The following is a 27290-nucleotide window of genomic DNA, read 5'->3' as shown; positions in this document are numbered from 1 at the left end:
GATATTTTCGGGAGCCAAAATATCGCGATATTTTATCGGTGATATTTCGGCTCGCCGAAAATATCGCAATATTTCCGATATTCGGCGATATGTCGCCAATATTATCATCACTGATTAGGACTGAAAACCCCTCAAACTCTATAGTGGTGATGCCCCTCCTCTAGATCATCTGAGCATCAATAAAATTGTGGGTGGCCCCACTGTCTACTAAAATTGAGACATGCTACCCCTGCACCATACCTTTAATCCTCATGGTAAAAAATTTGGGAATCCCGCACAAAGAAGCTAGGACTCCCCCGGCTAGTGTGAAAGATGTTCCTCCCTGAGGTCGTGGTGGTGGTGGTCCCCTCCCTACTGGATCCTCGTTGTCTCCTCCACCAAACTACAACTCCCCATCATCCTCCTGATCATTGTTTGAGACGACCTCGATGTAATGGGCCTTTGCCTGCTGTGCACCGATGGCTAGGTGCCAAAGGCTCTCGGCATGTAAAATACAACTTCCTCCTCCTGAGGTATCTCCTGGTCTTGTCATCCAACTGACCCCGCCCTTGGGCTGCTTTCTACGCTGTGGGCACTCTAGTGTCACTTCCCTTTTGAGGGTAGGGAGTGCGTGAAGGAAGTGGAGCTCAGGTCTTGGGGATAGCCCCCTGCAAATCTCGAGTGCAAGATACCGCCTCTAGAAGAGTAGATGGTTTGCATGACTTCACCAGTCCCCGCAATGGCTCTGTCAACCCCTCTACAAATGTGTATACTCTCCTCGCATCTGAAAAATCAGGTACCATGATTGACCCTCAAAAACTCCGAGATAGAACGCTTTGTATCCCCTTTCTGTCTGAGCTAGGTCAACTCCTTGAAGCGAGTCTCTGGATCCCTCCGATCAATGCACTCCATTACTCTCCTTGTGAAGTCCTCATAGGAGGTCACGCTGGCATGCCCCAGAGTGGACAAACCATGAAACCACCAATCGTGTGCCTCCCCCTCCAGGTGCAGTGTGGCCATCTTGATGGCCTCTACCTATGTCATCCCGTTCAGCTGGAAGTATGTGTCCAACTTCTCTACCTAAGCACATGTTGTGCACTTGGTAGTGTCTTCATAGTTAGGAAAATACATTTTCCTAATAGAACGATGCAGCTCATAGTTCTGTGTGCCATAGCCCTTCCCCTTTTCATTTTGTTTGAGCTTGCAAACTTCTCTGAAGGTTAGAGCCTCTTTGACGTCTACCCCCATTGAATGCCACTCCTGAAAATGCTCTCCCATCAACGATGGATCCTCTCCTCCACTAGTTTCACCCTGCACCAAAGGTATAAAAGAGGATAAAGTAGCTCGAGTTGGCTCACTCGAGGATGGCTGTTGGGTAGTAGTTGAAAGGTGATTGAACTATTGAGAGGCCCCTAAAGTCTCTCCAACTACAAACTCCGATTGAGTGCTCCGCTCCCGGTTCTACATCTTGATCTCGTCTAGCATCCCCTTCTACCCTTTTGCCAAATCACTCAAAGAATTCAAGAGAATATCGAAGGCCAACTCTTCCCTACTCTTGGGCTCACCCATATCTTCTTCTACCACAGTCTTCCTACGATCTTCCGTGTCTGGAGTAATCTCCAACTCCCTTTCCCTGGTCCAGTACCTCTGCCTCCTTTAAGTAATACTTTGTCGGTCCTCCTCACTCATAGAAACGTTTTCCCACGGTTGAGCCAAAATCTAAGCTCTAATACCACTATAATGTTCCAAACTTAAACAAACAGTGATATGCAAACAAAATCGATTTATAACTCTAAAAATTAAAACAGTCAACAAATGCTCAATAAACTCCAGAAGTGAGAACGAGCTGAGCCATTTTATTTTGAGATCGATTAAGTACAATAGTATGGAGAAAATGCACCTGGGCTTGCCTCAAGGGCAAGCTTGACAAAACCTAGGTGATAAACAATAATCTCAAAGCTAGAAAATGACTACTCCTCTAATGCTCTGTGTTGTCCCCTAGAAACTACATTGTTGTCTGGAAAGAAATTGCAAGAAACCCTGTCTTTGTTGCTTAGAAAATTCTGAAACTTTAACCCCAATCTCCTTGGCCAAAACCCAGAAAGGGTTTGGCCTGAATCCAACCTCCCAAATTCGGCCTCCAATATGCCCAATGCCCTACAAATTGCTCAAAAAATATGGCCTACAAGGAACACCAACAAAATCCACCTCCAAGCTCTAAAAATGAAGCAATCTCCTCTCCTAATGTTTCCCTTAACCTCCCCGTTAAAGTTCAGCATCAAAGACTAATACTCTACCCTCCACATGAGCACCAAGTGTTGCCTCTACGCTGGCCTAGGAAGTTCGAAAGTCACCCTACAAATAAGCACACTCCTCCAGCTCCCAAACTCTCCAAAATGACAATAATCCTCCTATGCCCCCTCTTCGGAAAATATCTCACCCAAACTCCACTGCAAGACACCACGAGAAAACTTGGCCTCCTCTTCGCTGCGTCCTTGTTAATTTTAGGTATGTTCTATGCTAGAGCAATTTATTTCAATTTCTATTCCACATTAGCAATCACATCAGCATAAAGTAAAGTGCAGATAGAACATAAATATAAATCGCAGAAGACAAGCCAAGACAAGAGGACACAAGATGTGGCACTAGCTAGGGACAAACCCCAATGTGGGGAAACCCTTGATCAATTCTTCTTTTATGTTCTTCAAAGTTCAGCAGAGAAAGTGAGAGAGATAGTACATTTACAATAGAAGTCAATCACTTTGACTTTTGATATCGGCATGAGATCAGTTGAAGACATATTGCTTCAACTGATTCTCTAAGGTGATTCGTTCACCTATCATAGTGTTGCATCTCGTCTATTTGCTATACATTACCGTGTGACACCTTGTTGTACTGTCACATGTGTTGAACCTTGATGACTGAGCTGCTCTCATCTTCATGCTGCTCATCATGCTGCATCTTCCATGGTCTTATTCATCATCAAGCTGCCCATGCTCATGATCTCATTCATCATTATGCTACCCATGCTCATATCATCATGCATCATTATGCTGCCCATGCTCATATCATCATGCCACTTATTATGCTGTCCATGATCTCATACATCATGCTGCCTTCCTTCGGAGACAGATGCTCCGGCTGTTTCGGCAGTTCCCGGTAGTTCCGGCTTTTCCGGCAGTTCTGGCTTTTCCGGCATTTCCAGCTTTTCCGGCTTTTCCAGCTGTTAGTGTCGGTCTTGAGCCCTCCATCAGTGATCAATAACTCTTTGCATATGCATTTATAGGTGTCTCATCAGTGTCAGTTTTGCATCCCACTAGGCATGCCATAACACTGAATGGAGGCGCTGGTCTTTGTTCCCTTCTTGGCTTTGCTGGATCAGGTCATACAACAATGTAATTGAGTCATACTTGTTTTTGTTTTTGTCTTGAGGTCCCATGGTCTTAGGTCTAGGGTTTTGAGTCAAAATCTTTTCAAGGTCATGAGTCATGGTCAGCAAGTGCCCAGCAAGCCGGAAGGAGTTTTGTACATATGTTTCATTATCATTTTCTTCAGCTACAGTTCATTTTATGCCTTGGATTTAAAAACCCTGTTTTTAAGTCCAAGGCCATGTGGAATTTGAAAAAATAAAGAAATTCTCAAAAATTTGTAAAAGTGCCGGCAATAACCCTGGTTCCTTCACTACAGTCCCTCAGGCGGTCAACCTGCAAAAAGAACGGAGTCAAACGCATCAAGAGAGCTCATTTCAGGACAAAAAGACTCTAAACAGTGTTAAAAAGCAAAGCAAGTTGAAAACATTAGAAAGTGGGTTCTAAAGTTAAATTTTTTTTAAAGTGACCCTATAAAAGCTAATTTCCCTCTCAATTCACTCTTATTGTGCATTTGAAAGTCAAAAAATTTGTGTTAGAGGCAAAAGGAGGCAATTCGGGCAAGTTTCTGCAAGTTCCAAGGTTAGAAGTGGTGCGCGACCATTCTGGACAGGTGCGCGACCACCTGGGTGCGCGCGACCAAACGGAGGCCAAAGCGCAGTGTTAAATAACACGGGCGCGACCAAACGAAGGGGCGCGACCATTCTGAGGGCGTGCGCGACCAAAAAGTCTGCCCGCCTTGAAACTCTCCCAAACGCTCAAATTCACTCAAATTCACTCAAATTTTTAAAGCATACTTCACAGCATTTTGCAGGCAGGGCAGCGGTCATCTTGACTTGTTTATTCCACCTTGCTCAATAACACCATGTCAACCACTGAGACTAATGAGCAAGGTGATGACCGGTCTTCTTCCACGGAGGTTGAGACACAGCAGAGGCTTTTAGAGAAGGCAAATCATGACAAAGAGCTGCTACGCAACATGAAAACACATTATTGGGCCAGAATGCATGTTTACAAAGCAAGGATGAAGATCCTTCAACGGCGGTTGAACGAGGCTCTCATGAGGAAAAAGAAAAGGACAAATCCCCGTATCTTGGCTGAGGCGTCCCTCACTCATCATGGTACTCATTAGCCTTGATCTAGCATCAAAATGTGAAAATTTTGAGAATTTTGGAGCATTTTGGAAATTTTTGGTAAGATTACAGGTTTTGCCCACGTTTGGTCTCACCCCGGGTGAGACCATTTTGGAGGACTGCTCGGAATTTTGAAAACTTGGCATTTTTGGAAAGGGCATGCAAAAAGAAAAATTACCAATGCTTGGGAGAAGCCTGGTTTTGAGTTTTGAGCCTCCAAAAGCTCAAAATACATCAAAAAAATGACTTTCTGCCCACTTTTTGAGTTGCAGAAAGTGACCTTGGGAGAAATGGTTTTTGAGGGGTCAAATCAACACCAAATTCAGAAATTCCACTTGGGATGGAAAGCAGACAGGCCAAGCTTTCCAATGAGCCATCTTGCACCTGATTTAGACCAGTGGAACCCACTCAAAAACTGCTGTGAAGGGGCGCGACCAAAACTTCCAGATTTGCCAGAATTCACATTTTTGGTCAAAAAACACTGTTTTGACTATGGTTGACTATTTTTACTTGTAGATGATGGATAAATGTAATATTTTCATGGCACTTTGGTAGATTTTATCTTTCTTTACCCTTCTAGAAGCTTCCATGATGTAAAAAGTGAAAAATTAATGCATGGATGAGTTAGCTAAGTAATAGAGGCAAGTTGTTTGGCTGCCTATTTTCTAGTTCTTAGTTTAGAATTTGTTCAAACTGCTCCTAGGAAGCTGAGCTCGACCCCTAGAGCTGGGGAAAGGAGTTAGATGGTCTAGATGGTCTATATTATGCTCTCTCCTTCTCATTTTCATGGTTGGACTCTTGTGTAAGGAAGCTTTATTGTATATTGTGCATCTATTTCTGCAATTGAAGGCAAGGAAAGCCAGGGTTTTACAGACATCTTTGAGGATTCTTGTGGATCTGATTGTTGATGGTGTGTTCTCTACATGTTTCTCGTAAGTTTGTTTATGTGTTTCACATCTCTCTTATGCTTCTAAATTGGACAGATGAAGTGGTAAAGTTTGAACTCATGTTTTGACATGCTCAACTTTTTAGTTTGTTCAATTTTAATGTTTTCTACTGTCTAGAGAGGATTCGAATTGTGTGTTTGCCCTCTTTAGCTTCTCCTCTATCATCTCTGATCATCCATCTCAGATTAAGGCATCAGCACTCATTCCTACCTTGCCCCTTAGATCCCCCTGTGAAAACTGTGCTCAATCCCCGCACCTTGAATTGCACTTCCACCAATTGCCACCAAAAACCCCAAAAATCATTAAATCAACCCCCTTATCAATTTACTAGCCTAAAATCTTTATTATTAATTGGTCAGCCTAATCATATTGAAAGATCTATCGAATCTGACCCGAGAGAGCCTTCTCATACCTCGTAGGGCTAGCTACGAGGTGAAATGGTTTGATGTAGCCTTGAGAGTTTGTCTATCTCAGCCTAGGTGAATTCCAAGCGCTAACATAGTGGCGACCATACTGGGGAGAACATATTAATCGTTTGCTCATTGTCGTGTTATTTCATAAGTCTTAGACGGAGCCTGAAGTTACGCCAGAAGCCTTCGAAAACGCTCTTGTTTTACATCAGCGCAAGTAGATAAACGCTGCTTCAGTCTATCTCCGTGGGATTTGTGAACATAGCGCTTCATTTGCATTTTACCCCAGTACATATATCAAGTTCAGATCTGATTGTTGATGGTGAACAACGATCAGACACTGGCAAGGCTGAAATCATTCACTTGGCGACTCTAAAATATTTTCGAGATCAGATCCAAAGACTCCACTGGAGGATGATCCCGACCAGCAGAAACATGAAAGGAGAATATGGCAAGATCAGGTACTCAAGTTGGAATTTCATCCAAGATATTTTGTTCTTTGTCGTAAATTATTTCTTCTCTTTTCCCAAGAATGTAACGAAAGCATTGCAAAGCATATTGTATTTGAGAAGAGATCCCAGGCCTACAGTTGACTCTTTCCCTTTGAAGATTGTGAATACCAAAGATTTGCATGCCTTTGAGCTTGATCAAGATCCTTTTTCCGAATTTTGTAATGATCATCTTCAAATTGATGAGCCCCAAGAGACCAAGATCGATTTTATATCTGCTGTAAATACCCCTATACCTTGTAGAATTCCAGATCGGTATAAGCCTCTTGTTTTACCTTCTTTTCTTCATCCTTTCCCCAAAAATTATGATCTATACTTGCCGAGGTTTGACGATGAATGTAAGAATGTCAACGCTGAGCAACATGTGCAGAATTTTGAGTTATTTCTTGACCTTTTTGAAGTTGATGATGAAGATGTTAGTATGAGGCTTTTTGCTCTTTTTTTGCAAGCTGAAGTTAAGAGTTGGTTCAAAACCCTGCCTGATGCAAGCATCTCAGATTTCCAGCAGTTCGTCAAAGTTTTTCTCGATAGGTGGATGATCGGGCAAAACCTTTCCTTGATTGTAGAAGAGTATAACCAGCTGAAAAGATTGCCAGGGGAGACAGTACAACAGTTTTCGGCCAGATTTAATCAAGTTTATTATTCAATGCCAGCTGATATAAGGCCTACTCCTAGATCTACTCTCTTGCACTATCCGGGTGCCTTTGATCCGGAGATGGAGTTTCAGCTGAGGGAAAAGGATATTGCAACACTTCACGAGATGCAAAATTGTGCAGTAAGTGTAGAAGCGCATCTGCTGATCCGACGGCAAGGATGAAAGAAGAAGAGATGAAAAGCATAGATCCAGCCGAATCTCTAGAGGTAAAGCTTGACGTTTTGGTAAGTGCAGTGGAGGAGATGATGCAAAGAATCAACACAAGGAATGATTATAATTTTCATGGCTCGCTGATTGAAGAAGAACAAGTTGCTGATCCAAAACATTTTGTTTCCCATCCTAGTTGTCATAGCACTTATAGTGATTGTTTTGTAGATCATCTTGGAGAAGAAAGAACTGTTGATATGACATGTATGCTTGATGACGTGTTTTATACCGATGATTTGCCTCAGTATGATCAGTATGATGATGATTATGTTCTCCAAACAGAAGCTAATCTTGCAGACAAATCAGCAGCTCGTTTGTGGGAGGAAGAAGTTCATTTTCAGCAGCTCGAATACAATGATCAGCCATCATATATCAGCTATGACAGTGACGAGGAAAGTGCAGCAAATTTTGAAGTAAGTGAAGGATCTTTGCCTTTTTGTTTTGATTCATGTCAGTTCATCAGAGACAACTTCCATGCAATCACAAATCCGTTGTTGACCAGTCTTGATTTGGATCCTCTTGAGCGCGATGAAAACTTTGTTCAAGACTTCTCATATTCAGATTTGCAACCCCCGAAAGCCATTGATTGTCAAATTGCAGATGATTTAATGATTCAAGGTGACTCCGTACCATTCTGTTTTGAATCATTTCAGTTTTTGAAGGATCGATTGCATAGTACGTCTTCAAATGAAAAGCCTATAACAAATCAACAGTCACTCAGTCTTAATGTTGAGGATGAAGGTCAGATTATAGATGAAGTTGTGGAAGATGAAATACATGATGTGATGATGCAGGAAGATTCTATACCTTTTTGTTTCGAGGCATTTCAGTTTATAAGGCAGAATTTTCATATTGTCCCTAAAGAACAGAATGAGCAGCATGTAAGAAATCATGTAGTCACATTGGAACCAATAGAAAATGGGTTGCAGCAGTCTTTTCAAGTTTTTCATGATCCAATAGCTGATGTTTTGGATGAGTTTTGCAGTCAAAGTCTTTCTCCATTTACTATGTGTGAGCTTGAAAAATGTGCTGATATGAATTTGATCCGGCAGCCAGTTTCTTCATCATTTTCAGCAGGGGTCTCGTCACAAGGCTCAGATCAAAGTTTGCATGCATGGTATGAGGAAAAGAGAAGTAATCCATTGGATGAGCTAAGTTCCAGTGAGCTTGAATTTCAAGATCCTTATGCAGTGTTTTTGGAGGCGGATAGAGAGTTCATATCATTCAACGGATCTGTTTCTCAGTTGCCATCAGAGTTGCCTTTCAGTAGTTCTCTCTTGTTGCTCATAAACAAACATGTGTGGAGGTTTCAAACAACAGACGAGATACTTACTTGGTTGCACTGGTTGTTTCATTTCACTTGATCCGCTGATGAATGAAACTGTTAGGGTAGGTTGTGTTGAATAAGCTCCACTTTGAGCATCATTTTCAGTTTGTCGGTTGTGTTTAAGTATCGAGTCAGTTTTTAGTTGAGTCATGAGTCCTTTATGAGTCAATTTTTAGTCTTGTTGTTAAGTTAGTTTGTGTCAGTTTTCAGTCATGCATTTCAGCTTGAGTTTATGACTCCATTGCCCAATGAATAAAGCACTGGTCTGCTCTCCCAAGAGGTCTGAGGTTCTTGGCACCTCCAAGGAGCTGCCATCCCCATTGGAGCCAATGTTAGTGTCGGTCTTGAGCCCTCCATCAGTGATCAATAACTCTTTGCATATGCATTTATAGGTGTTTCATCAGTGTCAGTTTTGCATCCCACTAGGCATGCCATAACACTGAATGGAGGAGCTGGTCTTTGTTCCCTTCTTGGCTTTGCTGGATCAGGTCATACAACAATGTAATTGAGTCATACTTGTTTTTGTTTTTGTCTTGAGGTCCCATGGTCTTAGGTCTAGGGTTTTGAGTCTAAATCTTTTCAAGGTCATGAGTCATGGTCAGCAAGTGCCCAGCAAGCTGGAAGGAGTTTTGTACATATGTTTCATTATCATTTTCTTCAGCTACAGTTCATTTTATGCCTTGGATTTAAAAACCCTGTTTTTAAGTCCAAGGCCATGTGGAATTTGAAAAAATAAAGAAATTCTCAAAAATTTGTAAAAGTGCCGGCAATAACCCTGGTTCCTTCACTACAGTCCCTCAGGCGGTCAACCTGCAAAAAGAACGGAGTCAAACGCATCAAGAGAGCTCATTTCAGGACAAAAAGACTCTAAACGGTGTTAAAAAGCAAAGCAAGTTGAAAACATTAGAAAGTGGGTTCTAAAGTTAAATTTTTTTTAAAGTGACCCTATAAAAGCTAATTTCCCTCTCAATTCACTCTTATTGTGCATTTGAAAGTCAAAAAAATTGTGTTAGAGGCAAAAGGAGGCAATTCGGGCAAGTTTCTGCAAGTTCCAAGGTTAGAAGTGGTGCGCGACCATTCTGGACAGGTGCGCGACCACCTGGGTGCGCGCGACCAAACGGAGGCCAAAGCGCAGTGTTAAATAACACGGGCGCGACCAAACGAAGGGGCGCGACCATTCTGAGGGCGTGCGCGACCAAAAAGTCTACCCGCCTTGAAACTCTCCCAAACGCTCAAATTCACTCAAATTTTTAAAGCATACTTCACAGCATTTTGCAGGCAGGGCAGCGGTCATCTTGACTTGTTGATTCCACCTTGCTCAATAACATCAGGTCAACCAATGAGACTAATGAGCAAGGTGATGACCGGTCTTCTTCCACGGAGGTTGAGACACAGCAGAGGCTTTTAGAGAAGGCAAATCATGACAAAGAGCTGCTACGCAACATGAACACACATTATTGGGCCAGAATGCATGTTTACAAAGCAAGGATGAAGATCCTTCAACGGCGGTTGAACGAGGCTCTCATGAGGAAAAAGAAAAGGACAAATCCCCGTATCTTGGCTGAGGCGTCCCTCACTCATCATGGTACTCATTAGCCTTGATCTAGCATCAAAATGTGAAAATTTTGAGAATTTTGGAGCATTTTGGAAATTTTTGGTAAAATTACAGGTTTTGCCCACGGTTTGGTCTCACCCCGGGTGAGACCATTTTGGAGGACTGCTCGGAATTTTGAAAACTTGGCATTTTTGGAAAGGGCATGCAAAAAGAAAAATTACCAATGCTTGGGAGAAGCCTGGTTTTGAGTTTTGAGCCTCCAAAAGCTCAAAATACATCAAAAAAATGACTTTCTGCCCACTTTTTGAGTTGCAGAAAGTGACCTTGGGAGAAATGGTTTTTGAGGGGTCAAATCAACACCAAATTCAGAAATTCCACTTGGGATGGAAATTAGGCAGGCCAAGCTTTCCAATGAGCCATCTTGAACCTGATTTGGACCAGTGGAACCCACTCAAAAACAGCTGTGAAGGGGCGCGACCAGAACTTCCAGGGGCGCGACCAGAACTTCCAGATTTGCCAGAATTCACATTTTTGGTCAAAAAACACTGTTTTGACTATGGTTGACTATTTTTACTTGTAGATGATGGATAAATGTAATATTTTCATGGCACTTTGGTAGATTTTATCTTTCTTTACCCTTCTAGAAGCTTCCATGATGTAAAAAGTGAAAAATTAATGCATGGATGAGTTAGCTAAGTAATAGAGGCAAGTTGTTTGGCTGCCTATTTTCTAGTTCTTAGTTTAGAATTTGTTCAAACTGCTCCTAGGAAGCTGAGCTCGACCCCTAGAGCTGGGGAAAGGAGTTAGATGGTCTAGATGGTCTATATTATGCTCTCTCCTTCTCATTTTCATGGTTGGACTCTTGTGTAAGGAAGCTTTATTGTATATTGTGCATCTATTTCTGCAATTGAAGGCAAGGAAAGCCAGGGTTTTACAGACATCTTTGAGGATTCTTGTGGATCTGATTGTTGATGGTGTGTTCTCTACATGTTTCTCGTAAGTTTGTTTATGTGTTTCACATCTCTCTTATGCTTCTAAATTGGACAGATGAAGTGGTAAAGTTTGAACTCATGTTTTGACATGCTCAGCTTTTTAGTTTGTTCAATTTTAATGTTTTCTACTGTCTAGAGAGGATTCGAATTGTGTGTTTGCCCTCTTTAGCTTCTCCTCTATCATCTCTGATCATCCATCTCAGATTAAGGCATCAGCACTCATTCCTACCTTGCCCCTTAGATCCCCCTGTGAAAACTGTGCTCAATCCCCGCACCTTGAATTGCACTTCCACCAATTGCCACCAAAAACCCCAAAAATCATTAAATCAACCCCCTTATCAATTTACTAGCCTAAAATCTTTATTATTAATTGGTCAGCCTAATCATATTGAAAGATCTATCGAATCTGACCCGAGAGAGCCTTCTCATACCTCGTAGGGCTAGCTACGAGGTGAAATGGTTTGATGTAGCCTTGAGAGTTTGTCTATATCAGCCTAGGTGAATTCCAAGCGCTAACATAGTGGCGACCATACTGGGGAGAACATATTAATCGTTTGCTCATTGTCGTGTTATTTCATAAGTCTTAGACGGAGCCTGAAGTTACGCCAGAAGCCTTCGAAAACGCTCTTGTTTTACATCAGCGCAAGTAGATAAACGCTGCTTCAGTCTATCTCCGTGGGATTTGTGAACATAGCGCTTCATTTGCATTTTACCCCAGTACATATATCAAGTTCAGATCTGATTGTTGATGGTGAACAACGATCAGACACTGGCAAGGCTGAAATCATTCACTTGGCGACTCTAAAATATTTTCGAGATCAGATCCAAAGACTCCACTGGAGGATGATCCCGACCAGCAGAAACATGAAAGGAGAATATGGCAAGATCAGGTACTCAAGTTGGAATTTCATCTAAGATATTTTGTTCTTTGTCGTAAATTATTTCTTTTCTTTTCCCAAGAATGTAACGAAAGCTTTGCAAAGCATATTGTATTTGAGAAGAGATCCCAAGCCTACAGTTGACTCTTTCCCTTTGAAGATTGTGAATACCAAAGATTTGCATGCCTTTGAGCTTGATCAAGATCCTTTTTCCGAATTTTGTAATGATCATCTTCAAATTGATGAGCCCCAAGAGACCAAGATCGATTTTATATCTGCTGTAAATACCCCTATACCTTGTAGAATTCCAGATCGGTATAAGCCTCTTGTTTTACCTTCTTTTCTTCATCCTTTCCCCAAAAATTATGATCTATACTTGCCGAGGTTTGACGATGAATGTAAGAATGTCAACGCTGAGCAACATGTGCAGAATTTTGAGTTATTTCTTGACCTTTTTGAAGTTGATGATGAAGATGTTAGTATGAGGCTTTTTGCTCTTTCTTTGCAAGCTGAAGTTAAGAGTTGGTTCAAAACCCTGCCTGATGCAAGCATCTCAGATTTCCAGCAGTTCGTCAAAGTTTTTCTCGATAGGTGGATGATCGGGCAAAACCTTTCCTTGATTGTAGAAGAGTATAACCAGCTGAAAAGATTGCCAGGGGAGACAGTACAACAGTTTTCGGCCAGATTTAATCAAGTTTATTATTCAATGCCAGCTGATATAAGGCCTACTCCTAGATCTACTCTCTTGCACTATCCGGGTGCCTTTGATCCGGAGATGGAGTTTCAGCTGAGGGAAAAGGATATTGCAACACTTCACGAGATGCAAAATTGTGCAGTAAGTGTAGAAGCGCATCTGCTGATCCGACGGGCAAGGATGAAAGAAGAAGAGATGAAAAGCATAGATCCAGCCGAATCTCTAGAGGTAAAGCTTGACGTTTTGGTAAGTGCAGTGGAGGAGATGATGCAAAGAATCAACACAAGGAATGATTATAATTTTCATGGCTCGCTGATTGAAGAAGAACAAGTTGCTGATCCAAAACATTTTGTTTCCCATCCTAGTTGTCATAGCACTTATAGTGATTGTTTTGTAGATCATCTTGGAGAAGAAAGAACTGTTGATATGACATGTATGCTTGATGACGTGTTTTATACCGATGATTTGCCTCAGTATGATCAGTATGATGATGATTATGTTCTCCAAACAGAAGCTAATCTTGCAGACAAATCAGCAGCTCGTTTGTGGGAGCAAGAAGTTCATTTTCAGCAGCGCGAATACAATGATCAGCCATCATATATCAGCTATGACAGTGACGAGGAAAGTGCAGCAAATTTTGAAGTAAGTGAAGGATCTTTGCCTTTTTGTTTTGATTCATGTCAGTTCATCAGAGACAACTTCCATGCAATCACAAATCCGTTGTTGACCAGTCTTGATTTGGATCCTCTTGAGCGCGATGAAAACTTTGTTCAAGACTTCTCATATTCAGATTTGCAACCCCCGAAAGCCATTGATTGTCAAATTGCAGATGATTTAATGATTCAAGGTGACTCCGTACCATTCTGTTTTGAATCATTTCAGTTTTTGAAGGATCGATTGCATAGTACATCTTCAAATGAAAAGCCTATAACAAATCAACAGTCACTCAGTCTTAATGTTGAGGATGAAGGTCAGATTATAGATGAAGTTGTGGAAGATGAAATACATGATGTGATGATGCAGGAAGATTCTATACCTTTTTATTTCGAGGCATTTCAGTTTATAAGGCAGAATTTTCATATTGTCCCTAAAGAACAAGATGAGCAGCATGTAAGAAATCATGTAGTCACATTGGAACCAATAGAAAATGGGTTGCAGCAGTCTTTTCAAGTTTTTCATGATCCAATAGCTGATGTTTTGGATGAGTTTTGCAGTCAAAGTCTTTCTCCATTTACTATGTGTGAGCTTGAAAAATGTGCTGATATGAATTTGATCCGGCAGCCAATTTCTTCATCATTTTCAGCAGGGGTCTCGTCACAAGGCTCAGATCAAAGTTTGCATGCATAGTATGAGGAAAAGAGAAGTAATCCATTGGATGAGCTAAGTTCCAGTGAGCTTGAATTTCAAGATCCTTATGCAGTGTTTTTGGAGGCGGATAGAGAGTTCATATCATTCAACGGATCTGTTTCTCAGTTGCCATCAGAGTTGCCTTTCAGTAGTTCTCTCTTGTTGCTCATAAACAAACATGTGTGGAGGTTTCAAACAACAGACGAGATACTTACTTGGTTGCACTGGTTGTTTCATTTCACTTGATCCGCTGATGAATGAAACTGTTAGTGTAGGTTGTGTTGAATAAGCTCCACTTTGAGCATCATTTTCAGTTTGTCGGTTGTGTTTAAGTATCGAGTCAGTTTTTAGTTGAGTCATGAGTCCTTTATGAGTCAATTTTTAGTCTTGTTGTTAAGTTAGTTTGTGTCAGTTTTCAGTCATGCATTTCAGCTTGAGTTTATGACTCCATTGCCCAATGAATAAAGCACTGGTCTGCTCTCCCAAGAGGTCTGAGGTTCTTGGCACCTCCAAGGAGCTGCCATCCCCATTGGAGCCAATGTTAGTGTCGGTCTTGAGCCCTCCATCAGTGATCAATAACTCTTTGCATATGCATTTATAGGTGTCTCATCAGTGTCAGTTTTGCATCCCACTAGGCATGCCATAACACTGAATGGAGGAGCTGGTCTTTGTTCCCTTCTTGGCTTTGCTGGATCAGGTCATACAACAATGTAATTGAGTCATACTTGTTTTTGTTTTTGTCTTGAGGTCCCATGGTCTTAGGTCTAGGGTTTTGAGTCTAAATCTTTTCAAAGTCATGAGTCATGGTCAGCAAGTGCCCAGCAAGCCGGAAGGAGTTTTGTACATATGTTTCATTATCATTTTCTTCAGCTACAGTTCATTTTATGCCTTGGATTTAAAAACCCTGTTTTTAAGTCCAAGGCCATGTGGAATTTGAAAAAATAAAGAAATTCTCAAAAATTTGTAAAAGTGCCGGCAATAACCCTGGTTCCTTCACTACAGTCCCTCAGGCGGTCAACCTGCAAAAAGAACGGAGTCAAACGCATCAAGAGAGCTCATTTCAGGACAAAAAGACTCTAAACAGTGTTAAAAAGCAAAGCAAGTTGAAAACATTAGAAAGTGGGTTCTAAAGTTAAATTTTTTTTAAAGTGACCCTATAAAAGCTAATTTCCCTCTCAATTCACTCTTATTGTGCATTTGAAAGTCAAAAAAATTGTGTTAGAGGCAAAAGGAGGCAATTCGGGCAAGTTTCTGCAAGTTCCAAGGTTAGAAGTGGTGCGCGACCATTCTGGACAGGTGCGCGACCACCTGGGTGCGCGCGACCAAACGGAGGCCAAAGCGCAGTGTTAAATAACACGGGCGCGACCAAACGAAGGGGCGCGACCATTCTGAGGGCGTGCGCGACCAAAAAGTCTGCCCGCCTTGAAACTCTCCCAAACGCTCAAATTCACTCAAATTTTTAAAGCATACTTCACAGCATTTTGCAGGCAGGGCAGCGGTCATCTTGACTTGTTGATTCCACCTTGCTCAATAACATCAGGTCAACCAATGAGACTAATGAGCAAGGTGATGACCGGTCTTCTTCCACGGAGGTTGAGACACAGCAGAGGCTTTTAGAGAAGGCAAATCATGACAAAGAGCTGCTACGCAACATGAACACACATTATTGGGCCAGAATGCATGTTTACAAAGCAAGGATGAAGATCCTTCAACGGCGGTTGAACGAGGCTCTCATGAGGAAAAAGAAAAGGACAAATCCCCGTATCTTGGCTGAGGCGTCCCTCACTCATCATGGTACTCATTAGCCTTGATCTAGCATCAAAATGTGAAAATTTTGAGAATTTTGGAGCATTTTGGAAATTTTTGGTAAAATTACAGGTTTTGCCCACGGTTTGGTCTTACCCCGGGTGAGACCATTTTGGAGGACTGCTCGAAATTTTGAAAACTTGGCATTTTTGGAAAGGGCATGCAAAAAGAAAAATTACCAATGCTTGGGAGAAGCCTGGTTTTGAGTTTTGAGCCTCCAAAAGCTCAAAATACATCAAAAAAATGACTTTCTGCCCACTTTTTGAGTTGCAGAAAGTGACCTTGGGAGAAATGGTTTTTGAGGGGTCAAATCAACACCAAATTCAGAAATTCCACTTGGGATGGAAATTAGACAGGCCAAGCTTTCCAATGAGCCATCTTGCACCTGATTTGGACCAGTGGAACCCACTCAAAAACAGCTGTGAAGGGGCGCGACCAGAACTTCCAGGGGCGCGACCAGAACTTCCAGATTTGCCAGAATTCACATTTTTTGTCAAAAAACACTGTTTTGACTATGGTTGACTATTTTTACTTGTAGATGATGGATAAATGTAATATTTTCATGGCACTTTGGTAGATTTTATCTTTCTTTACCCTTCTAGAAGCTTCCATGATGTAAAAAGTGAAAAATTAATGCATGGATGAGTTAGCTAAGTAATAGAGGCAAGTTGTTTGGCTGCCTATTTTCTAGTTCTTAGTTTAGAATTTGTTCAAACTGCTCCTAGGAAGCTGAGCTCGACCCCTAAAGGTGGGGAAAGGAGTTAGATGGTCTAGATGGTCTATATTATGCTCTCTCCTTCTCATTTTCATGGTTGGACTCTTGTGTAAGGAAGCTTTATTGTATATTGTGCATCTATTTCTGCAATTGAAGGCAAGGAAAGCCAGGGTTTTACAGACATCTTTGAGGATTCTTGTGGATCTGATTGTTGATGGTGTGTTCTCTACATGTTTCTCGTAAGTTTGTTTATGTGTTTCACATCTCTCTTATGCTTCTAAATTGGACAGATGAAGTGGTAAAGTTTGAACTCATGTTTTGACATGCTCAGCTTTTTAGTTTGTTCAATTTTAATGTTTTCTACTGTCTAGAGAGGATTCGAATTGTGTGTTTTCCCTCTTTAGCTTCTCCTCTATCATCTCTGATCATCCATCTCAGATTAAGGCATCAGCACTCATTCCTACCTTGCCCTTAGATCCCCCTGTGAAAACTGTGCTCAATCCCCGCACCTTGAATTGCACTTCCACCAATTGCCACCAAAAACCCCAAAAATCATTAAATCAACCCCCTTATCAATTTACTAGCCTAAAATCTTTATTATTAATTGGTCAGCCTAATCATATTGAAAGATCTATCGAATCTGACCCGAGAGAGCCTTCTCATACCTCGTAGGGCTAGCTACGAGGTGAAATGGTTTGATGTAGCCTTGAGAGTTTGTCTATCTCAGCCTAGGTGAATTCCAAGCGCTAACACCAGCTTTTCTGGTTTTTTGGCTTTTTCAGTATTTCCGACAGCTCCGGCAGTTCTAGATTTTTCGGTATTTCTGGCTTTTCCGGCGTTTCCAACATTTTCGGCCTTTTCGGCAGTTCCAGCTTTTTCGGCAATTCCGGCTTTTCTGGCAATTCTGGATTTTCCGGCTTTTCCGGCTTTTCCAACAGTTCCGGCTATTCCGGCTTTTCCGACAGTTCCGGCTTTTCCGGCTTTTCTTTAGGATCTCTCCTCCTACTAAAACCCAAAGACAAGTAAAGAGAGGAAGAGATCCAAGTGTGTGTAGAAATGACTTGAATTCCTCTTCTGTTTATACTAAAACGTAGAGGTTGAATAGACATGACTGTTGGGCTTTTGAGCCTACATAAGTTGCTGGCTGACTTAACAATTTGTCCATAACATAAATAAATTCATAAATTCATAAATACTTATCGGAATTGGATGATCTTTAGATCAATCCTACACCTCTCAATGAGAGGGATCCAATAAAAATATCAGCTGCCATAAATAATATGACCCACATGGAGTTTGGCCCTAGTTGCCAATTTTAACACTCCCTCTCAACTAGGGAGAACTCCATCCGCTGATCCATATGTCCAACTGTACTATCTCTGCCATCAGTGCCCTGCACTGCTCTGCTTAGCTCTGCCCAGCTCTGCTCAGCTCTGCTGGCTCTGCTCTGCTCTGCTAAACTTAGCTCTACTGAACCATGAAGAAGAAAAATTGATCGAGAATGTCTCATACCATTCTCCACTAACCCAGAGTTAGTCTCAGAGTGCGTACCACTGGTCCCAAACCAATCTCAACGGACCCAAAGTCAACATCATAGTGGGTACCACTCCTACTACTGGTCCCAGACCAGTATCATCAGTCTCAGAGAGTGTACCACTGATCCCAGACCAGTCTCAACCGACCCGAAGTCAGCGTCATAGCATGTACCACTCTCACTAGTCCCAGACTAGTCTTCCACTGACCCTAAGTCAGTCTCAGAGTATGTACCACTGGTCCCAGACCAGTCTCAACCGACCCGAAGTCAGCGTCATAGTAGGTACAACTCCTACCACTGGTCCCAGACTAGTATCATTGATCCTAGATCAATGAAGGTCATCCTAGCATAGGGAGTACGGTAGATACAACGACGCGTCCATAGGTACTACTATGGTCCCTATCCTCATTTCCCTACTCATTGATCAGATAAGAGGTACTTCCCATGAGTCCCAGACTGCATGGGTAGGATGCCTCGATAGGAGAACTTAATCAATCCTGTCCTCAGAGGAGAACGAATCATCTTGCTACACAATCGCCATGGAGAACACATCATCTAGGTCTCACAAGAGAACTAATCATCCTGCTACACAATCGTCATGGAGAACACATCATCCAGACCTCACAGGAGAACTAATCATCCTGCTACACAATCGTCATGGAGAACACATCATCCAGACCTCACAGGAGAATTAATCATCCTGCTACACAATCGTCATGGAGAACACATCATCCAGACCTCACATGAGAATTAATCATCCTGCTACACAATCGTCATGGAGAACACATCATCCAGACCTCACAGGAGAATTAATCATCCTGCTACACAGGAGAGCGAATCATCCTATCCCACAAGAGAGCGAATCATCTTGTCCCACAAGAGAGCAAATCATCTTGTTCACAGGAGAGCAAATCATCCTGTCCACAAGAGAGCGAATCATCCTGTCCCACAAGAGAGCGAATCATCTTGTCCCACAAGAGAGCGAATCATCTTGTCCACAGGAGAGCGAATCATCCTATCCCAGTGCACACCACCAAGGGAGGGTGAGTCACCCTGTGGTCATATGTTGCTCCAGTAAGAACCACAAGCCCCCAGAGCTCCCAGAGCTCAATGTATACAACATGCAGGACCCTTGTACAAGGGTCTCTTAACAACTCCAAGTTGTATGGGAAAATCACAGATTTGATCTTTCCCTCGGGGCTTAGACAAAGTGTAGCGACCTGTACATCATCTCATAGCGATGGAGCTTCCTTGCTCATAGACTTACCATATCCCAGATAAGGTAGTATCTGATGTCTATCTGTTGGAGCAATCGTCGAATACGGGATTCCTCAATAATTGAATCCCACCTCTGGTTGTCACAGAGAATCACAGTGGTACAAATAGCTCACTTGAAGAGCTTCCCCAACCAGGCAGCTTCATACGAGATCATACTCGTAGATATGTATCCGGTCTCAGCGGTGCTTATAACAACCGACTTCTGCTTCCTGCTCATCCATGATATCGAAGTAGAATCCAAAGAGAAACAACACTAAGAAGTGCTCTAGTGATCCTCCACACTGCTTGCCCAATCAGCATTTGAATAATCATGCAGTTTCATATTTCCGGCAATGTATCTCAATCCATGAGAGATTGTGCCCCGAAGACATCTCAGAAGATTCTTGGCACCAATCCAATGAGGTTCAACCAAATATGAGCTCACCATGCTAACTGCAAAACATATGTTTGGACGGAAGTTCACCAAGAACATCAACACAAATGAGTTTATGAGATTCAGAGGCATTTCCCAAATCTGGTCCGACATCACTACCATATAACTTCTGAAAGTTAAGATCCTCGAGGTAGTCACAGGCTTGCAGTTCACCATTCCACATCTAGAATCCAACTCCCTCTTACTTCTGCAAATGAGAGGGTCTGCACTTGTTAGAAGTAGGTCATCCTCATAAGGTGCTGGTATGAGAGGTCTATCATCCACAACTTTCAGATGGTTTGGATCCGTTTCACCCCTAGTGAATCTCAGCTTTATCAGACAGTTATCGATCCTCTCATACTATGCCCGGGGTGTTTTGCTTCAAGCCATAGAGGGCTTTCTTCCACCTGCATATGCGAGATTCCTGATTATCAATCTCAAACCCCTTGGGTTGTTCCAGACTTGTGGACCTGCTACATGAGGGGAATGGTCCCCTTGTAAGATTTTCCTTCGGTACATCTCAGACATGTACTTTCATGCTCCTTTTGAATTCAGGCATCCCTGTCACCATCTGACTCACAGACCTTCGGTGCTACGTGACAATGGACATGGTCCCCAGTGGACTTCCTGCAATTTGATACAACCTTGAACTCAAAAACATCTTTGAAAATTCTATTTCCAAACATGTACCTTTCCATCGATGAGTGCCACCCTGAAACCTTTGACTTCCATTTCCGAGATGGACACCAGGTTCTTCTTGCAATTAAGTACATAAAAGTGATTCAGGGTTCATTGCTTTTTTTGAAGAGTCAACCATTTCCTTGATGACCTGCATTACCTTCGGACACTCCTTCGCATAATGGCCAAACTTATTGTAACCAAGGCATACGCCTTTCCTTCCACCCTTAGATCCGAACTTCCTAATGAAGTGATCTTTAGATGGGTCATCAGAAACTTCCTCTACGCCATTCTAATAATATGTTCTACTTCGACTTCACCCTTTGTGAACTTAGAAGAGAAATGTGGAACCCATTAATCCTTTTGTCTTGTCCCTATTGTCTTTGGTGATTGCTCTTTCACTCTTGCTTGGACATTGTCTTCACCTCAGCTCTGATACCATGTTAATTTTAGGTATGTTCTATGCTAGAGCAATTTATTTCAATTTCTTTTCCACATTAGCAATCACATCAACATAAAGTAAACTGCAGATAGAACATAAATATAAATCACAGAAGACAAGCCAAGACAAGAGGACACAAGATGTGGCACTAGCCAGGGACAAACCCCAATGTGGGGAAACCCTTGATCAATTCTTCTTTTATGTTCTTCAAAGTTCAGTAGAGAAAGTGAGAGAGATAGTACATTTACAATAGAAGTCAATCACTTTGACTTTTGATATCGGCATGAGATCAGTTGAAGACATATTGCTTCAACTGATTCTCTAAGGTGACTCGTTCACCTATCATAGTGTTGTATCTCGTCTATTTGCTGCACATTATCGTGTGACACCTTGTTGTACTGTCACATGTTTTGAACCTTGATGACTAAGTTGCTCACATCTTCATGCTGCTCATCATGCTCCATCTTCCATGGCCTTATTCATCATCAAGCTTCCCATGCTCATGATCTCATTCATCATTATGCTGCCCATGCTCATATCATCATGCATCATTATGCTGCCCATGCTCATATCATCATGCTACTTATTATGCTGCCCATGATCTCATACATCATGCTGCCTTCCTTCGGAGACAGATGCTCCGGCTATTTCGGTAGTTCCCGGTAGTTTCGGCTTTTCCAACAGTTCCGACAGTTCCGGCATTTCCAATTGGATATGAATGCAATTGCTGAAAATCACAATGAAGTCCTCCTCCTGAAGAAATGAAGAAAAACCTTCCTAGGGTGGCACTCAAAGTCCCCCGAAGAAAGGGTGAGCTCTTCGCTTGAAGAACTCGTGCTGAACAACAAGTGACTCGGCTAAGCAACTCGAGCAACCAAAGAGAAATCGATATGCCAAAAGATGAATGAGATGAGGAGAGTTGCCTTCTTTATATAGATTTCGTAGAGCACTTTTTCCTCCAATTATTTCTCCAGTAATACGCACCACCTGGAGATGAATGCAATTGCTAGAAATCACAATGAGATCCTCCTCCTGAAGAAATGAAGAAAAACCTTCCTAGAGTGGCACTCAAAGTCCCCCGAAGAAAGGGTGAGCTCTTTGCTTGAAGAACTCGTGCTGAACAGCAAGTGACTTGGCTAAGCAACTTGAGCAACCAAAGAGAAATCGATATGCCAAAAGATGAATGAGATGACGAGAGTTGCCTTCCTTATATAGATTTTGTAGAGCGCTTTTTCCTCCAATTATTTCTCCATCGTGGGCCCTCACTTAACCATCTCCATGCAAATCGAACTAGGGAGTGCGTATTTCCCTAGTGTGGGTGGCCCCCATGTGTAACTTAACCACAACACAAATTACTTTTCCTAAGTCTAATCTCCTAATAAAATTGAATGGGACCCACTAGATCCAAAATTGGCCCCATAATATAAAAATTAATCTTGTTCCAAAATAATTTAGGAAGGGACATGACAACATCCATGCCACCCCCACCATCCAATAGCAGTGCTCGAGTTCCACAAGCTTTTTCGCCACCTCCATTTGCAGGCTCACGTGGAGGTCATGTGCCTTTTGGTTCTAGTTTTGGACATGGTCATACGACTATGTGGGAGGAGACTCCCCATAGCCCACAAGAAAAGGAATTATAAATTTCTCATGGCAAGAGCTAGAGGAAGCAGTAGATAATAGATTTACTTGTCTTTTCTAGTTTCTAGTAGATTTATAATTGTTGACTCTTTCATATTTATTATGATATTTTTTGTAAACAATATATGACAATTTAAGTTTGAAGTTGGCAATTATAACTCATTGGTAATGAATTATGAATATGATGCTTTGTGAAAGTTGAAAGTTGAAACATTTCATTTCATGTTTGATATTCTTTGTTATAGTTTGGTAATGGTAATGGTTACAAGTACAACTTTAGTGATGACAAATGTTATATATTGAATTTTGAAAGCTTGAAACTTTAAGATTGATGAACCATGAATGATGAGACTCGATATGTTGTAACATGTAACTTGTGGACATGTGGTTGATGAAGATTATAACTTCTAGATGATTAATGTTATATCGTTTAATCCATGTTTTATGATTTTTATATCCAATTCATCATTCTACATGTTTTTGTTGACATATATGCATCAAAATATATAAAAATATGTATTATATAAAAATTCGCTCCCACCCCGAGATCTTTTGAAATTGTCGCTCCCCACTCCCATTATTGAAGAATGTGACTAGGTTCGGTCTTCATAATTGTGTTTGAGTCATAATGAAATGTATTTATCAAAAGAAAGAAAAAGAATTTTTTGTTATTATTGTGACTTATTAAAGCATGGGTTTCATGCTTGGGTCATTATGTTTTAGGTCAAAGTCACCATTGAGGACTTCTAGGTTTTATATTAATTCATTAGAGTCATTGTCTATTTAATGAGACCCTTCTTGGGCTTTTGAATCATGTAAAAAGAATTATTATGGAATAAAATAAGTCATGTGTCACCTCCACACCAATTCGGCCCTTACCTGATCAAGTCGGCCTACATGAGGGTAATTCGAACTCCAAAAAAGGCTATATATAGAAGTGAAGTTTGATTCATTTGGAGAATCTCTCACACATGTTCGATACACAAGAAAGTGCAGCAGAAAAAAGTGCAAAGTTGCAAAAGGAGGAGAATTACAGGGAAAGACAAGGTCGAATTTTTGGGCTATCTCTCTCTCACACATGTGAATTTACTTGGATACTACTGGGATCCAAATTCTGAATTTTGTCACTTGGTCAAAGTTCTATTGGGGAGGTCAAAACTCTGGTGCTGCAAGATCGAAGTGTTAAGTCGAAGTTGTTGCTAGAAGGCCATCATTTGCAGAAGAAAGGAAGGGCTGACTTGGTGATTGGAGGAAGTCTGTGTCTAGGTCAAGGATGTTGAAATTTCTAAGTCTAACCGTTAGAAATTTTATCTGTATTCTGCTGGTTTATTTCTTCTACTTTTAAATTCTGAACAAGTTATTTAAAACATTTAAATAATGAAATAAACAAAATATAGTTACAACATCTACAAATTATCAGCTGAAAGAAAACAAACACACAAGTGACACCATTATTTTTGGACAAATGTCCCCGGAAAAACCCAGTACGGGAAAACCAGTGCAGCTATTCTGAGGGCTTATTATTATGCAGTATTTCCTTGAGTATAACTGGGTGCCTAACCGACTCACCCGACAGATAAAAATACACGGCAGCAATACCTCTCTATTCAGAAATAGGTATTCAGAAAACCTATCCCACAAAACCCTCTCCAGCGACTTTGAAGCTCTGCGCTAGCCCTTCTGGCCTCTGCGTTAGCCTCATGCTGCCCTGCATCAGCCTCAAACCTATTTGCGTCATCCCTCTGAGGCACTGCGCAGCCTCTGGGACCCTCTACGTCACTCCAACAGCCTCTGCATGGATGATGCAATCCCTCTGGCCTCTGCGTTGTCTCTGTTGGGCTCTGCGTGCCCTGAACTGGCTGTTGCTCTCGCTCTCTTTGCTCCTGCGTTGGTCTCTCAGTACTGTCTCTGCCTCTTTGTCCAGTACTCACTGCCCCTCGCTGTTGATCACCGGTTCACTTTTGCTTAGCAACCCCGCTTTAGCAAAATGAATGACTAATCACTCTGGTGTATTCTCCCACTGACCTCAAGCCTCCTCTTATACTTTTCCTGTTGGTCCTTCAATGTCCGAGATTACATCTCTAATCAACGGCTAAAATTAGTTTTGGCTTGAACCATGACTTTTGGAACCTTCTAACCCAGTTTTATATTAATACCCATTAATATTTTATTTTTCCTAAGTTTAGACTTAGTAACTCCATTAAAAATATTAATTATTTTAATATCTCCCAAACCGGGTACAATCTATCCAAATCATTTATGGGTCTTGGAGATATCATGTTCTTTAGCCTCTTCACTAATTTTCATGGCTAGAGCACATCCGATGCTACTCCAAATCAACAAAGGAGTCTTGGCTCATCTTGTGAAACTATTAAAGGAAGAGTTGTTGATTGGGTTTTCCCATAGATAGGGGTTTTGCCCTGGTTATCTGCCTACATCTGGTGTCCATGATCCTCATGTTTTGTATTTGATAATTGCTTGATGAAACAAAGATAAAAGAACATAAGAAAGTTATTAAGAAGTTAGAACACAAGAATATCACAAGTAATTACCATCGTAAGAAAATATTTTGCGCTTTCTGATTTTCCAACACCCGCTCCCACTCTCAAGCAGCCCTCGGAAGAAGATGATTAAGAGAAATACTCTCCTAGGGGTACCCACTTTTGGTAGGTAACAATGTGTAAAAGGAACATGTAAGTATTGTCTTGTATTTTGTCATTGTACAGGATTGCAAAGGTCCACTTTCCTTGGTATGAAAGCCTTGTGGATTTTATTGTTAATGGACTAATAAGAAAGCAAGTGTTGGGTATAATTATTTTGTATTGTACATTAATCTAATAGCTGGTATATTTCACTGTGAAGAAGTTTTGAAGTTAGGCATTTTCAATGTGTTTGTCTTTTCTAGCTAAAGTATAGACCAGAACTTGGGTGCATGGAATTCTAACACAGTTAATAATAGCTAATTGTTTATGTCTTGGCTGGATTGCCATTCATTTGATATATGTTTTGATTGGATAAATTCCTGTCTTTATCATTCAATTTAGATGAGTTTTCTTTTACATTTTCTATCAGACTCATCACTCAAACACACTTAACCAGTATGAAAAAGGAACAACAAATGGTAGCTAAGACTGCAGTAGTTGTGGGAGAGATATCCATGGTTTTTCTCTCTTACCGGTCCACAGATAAAATAATCCTCTCTTTGGCTAGTTATGTTTGGCACTATGGATCCTACCTTACCATATGTACCAAGTCTCCTTATTAGTCCTCCGCTCCAATTAAACAGTAAAATTACAGAGACAATATTAAACCCAAGATGTGCATCAATTATCAGCTGATTAAACTTAAGCAAAGGCTGGTCTCAATAATTTACATGAGAACTTAACCTATGTAAACGTGATACTGCAACTTCCAACATCTTCCAGACAATGTTAGTGAACTTTACTCTTAAGATGCATAGACATTTGGATGAATTGAGAGCCAAAAAATTTATATCAGACCATGCATAACAGTTGAATATTCTAACCTCACCAATCCCCATACAAGCACGCACTAGAAGCAATGCTGGAAGTCCAATGCTTGCAGCTATTGGAGTGAGCATAGTTGCAATTGACCACCATATCACCCCAAAACCCAATACAAGCTTCCCACCAACTTTGTCCGCCCATATGCCTCCAGCAATCTGCAAATTTCTTCCCATATTAGCACCATTATTAGATACTATGAAGCAACTAGAGAAGACAATTATTTTTGAATTTGTCAAAATTATACAAGACCAAATGCGTCCTAAACTGGCTAAAGCATCCATGTACCATAGTATATGGATGGCAACAAACAACATAAATGAAATCATCTTTGCATAGTATCCATTTTCTTGGTACCTCCTCCAGAATTTGAGGGTTCAAGCACTATTACAATAAAAAAAATCTTTACCCTCCCCATAAGCAAGAGCAAGACAAACAAGGCACCATTATTAGATACTATGAAGCAACTAAAGAAGACAATTATTTTTGAATTTGTCAAAATTATACAAGACCAATTGCCTCCTAAATTGGCTAGAGCATCCATGTACCATAGTATATGGAAGGCAACAAACAACATAAATGGAATCATCTTTGCATTGTATCCCATCTTCTTGGTACCTCCTCCAGAATTTTAGAGTTCAAGCACTATTACGAAAAATAAAAAAAGATCTTTCCCCTTCCCAAAAACGAGAGCAAGACAAACATGGCCTATTAATGAAAATGGAAATTTTTACTCTTTACTGAAATCTCTTAGAAAAATCAAGGATATCACATATCTCATTCATTCAAATGTAAAGCTAATGCTAACAACTCAAAACAAGGTTTGCATCCTGTTACACTCAAATTGTCAAAGTTCCAAGGAAGCGGAAGTACCCATTTTTTTCAACAAGATCGGATCACAGATCAGCAGTCCATGTGTCATGGTTATCCTATTCTGCAAGTTATGTAATGTAAATGATGTTAGTAAAACCTTGAGTCTATGTAAAAACCTAGGTAAGCCTATAATTTGATGACAAATTCCATCCTAGGAGGTTTTTTAACCTCGCTGATTACCTTTGTTTTTAGACATGGCTAATCAAAAATGTTTTTTCCCTCCAGCTTAAACCCCAAAGCTAGGGTGAAATTTATTGTCGAATTATTAGGTGGGTCCTAGTGGTTTTAGTCGAGTCTGATGTAAAAGTGGTTTGGGAATAATTTAAGCTAGTTGGCTAAATTATTTTATTATAAATCACTTGGTTTACTAGATCATATTGTGTCAC

The 27290-nt window shown here is 41.1% G+C and overlaps 1 protein-coding gene across 5 annotated transcripts in view; it reads right to left on the bottom strand.

Moving 5' to 3' along the window:
* Positions 1–27290, bottom strand: part of LOC149180289 (sodium-dependent phosphate transport protein 1, chloroplastic-like) — a 614698-nt gene that overhangs the window by 354322 nt on the left and 233086 nt on the right. For all 5 annotated transcript variants that reach the window (XM_089416010.1, XM_089416005.1, XM_089416006.1 and 2 more), the window contains one exon: positions 26034–26189. In XM_089416010.1, the coding sequence (XP_089272136.1) occupies positions 26034–26189 (156 nt within the window). The remainder of the gene's footprint in view (positions 1–26033; positions 26190–27290) is intronic.

Source organism: Pinus tabuliformis, chromosome 3_2 (assembly GCF_031772625.1).
Source record: "Pinus tabuliformis cultivar Carrire ecotype Pingquan chromosome 3_2, CPIR1, whole genome shotgun sequence".
NCBI lineage: Eukaryota > Viridiplantae > Streptophyta > Pinopsida > Pinales > Pinaceae > Pinus > Pinus tabuliformis.
Note: the sequence above shows the minus strand (reverse complement) of the source record. Positions and strands in the feature narration are given on the sequence as shown.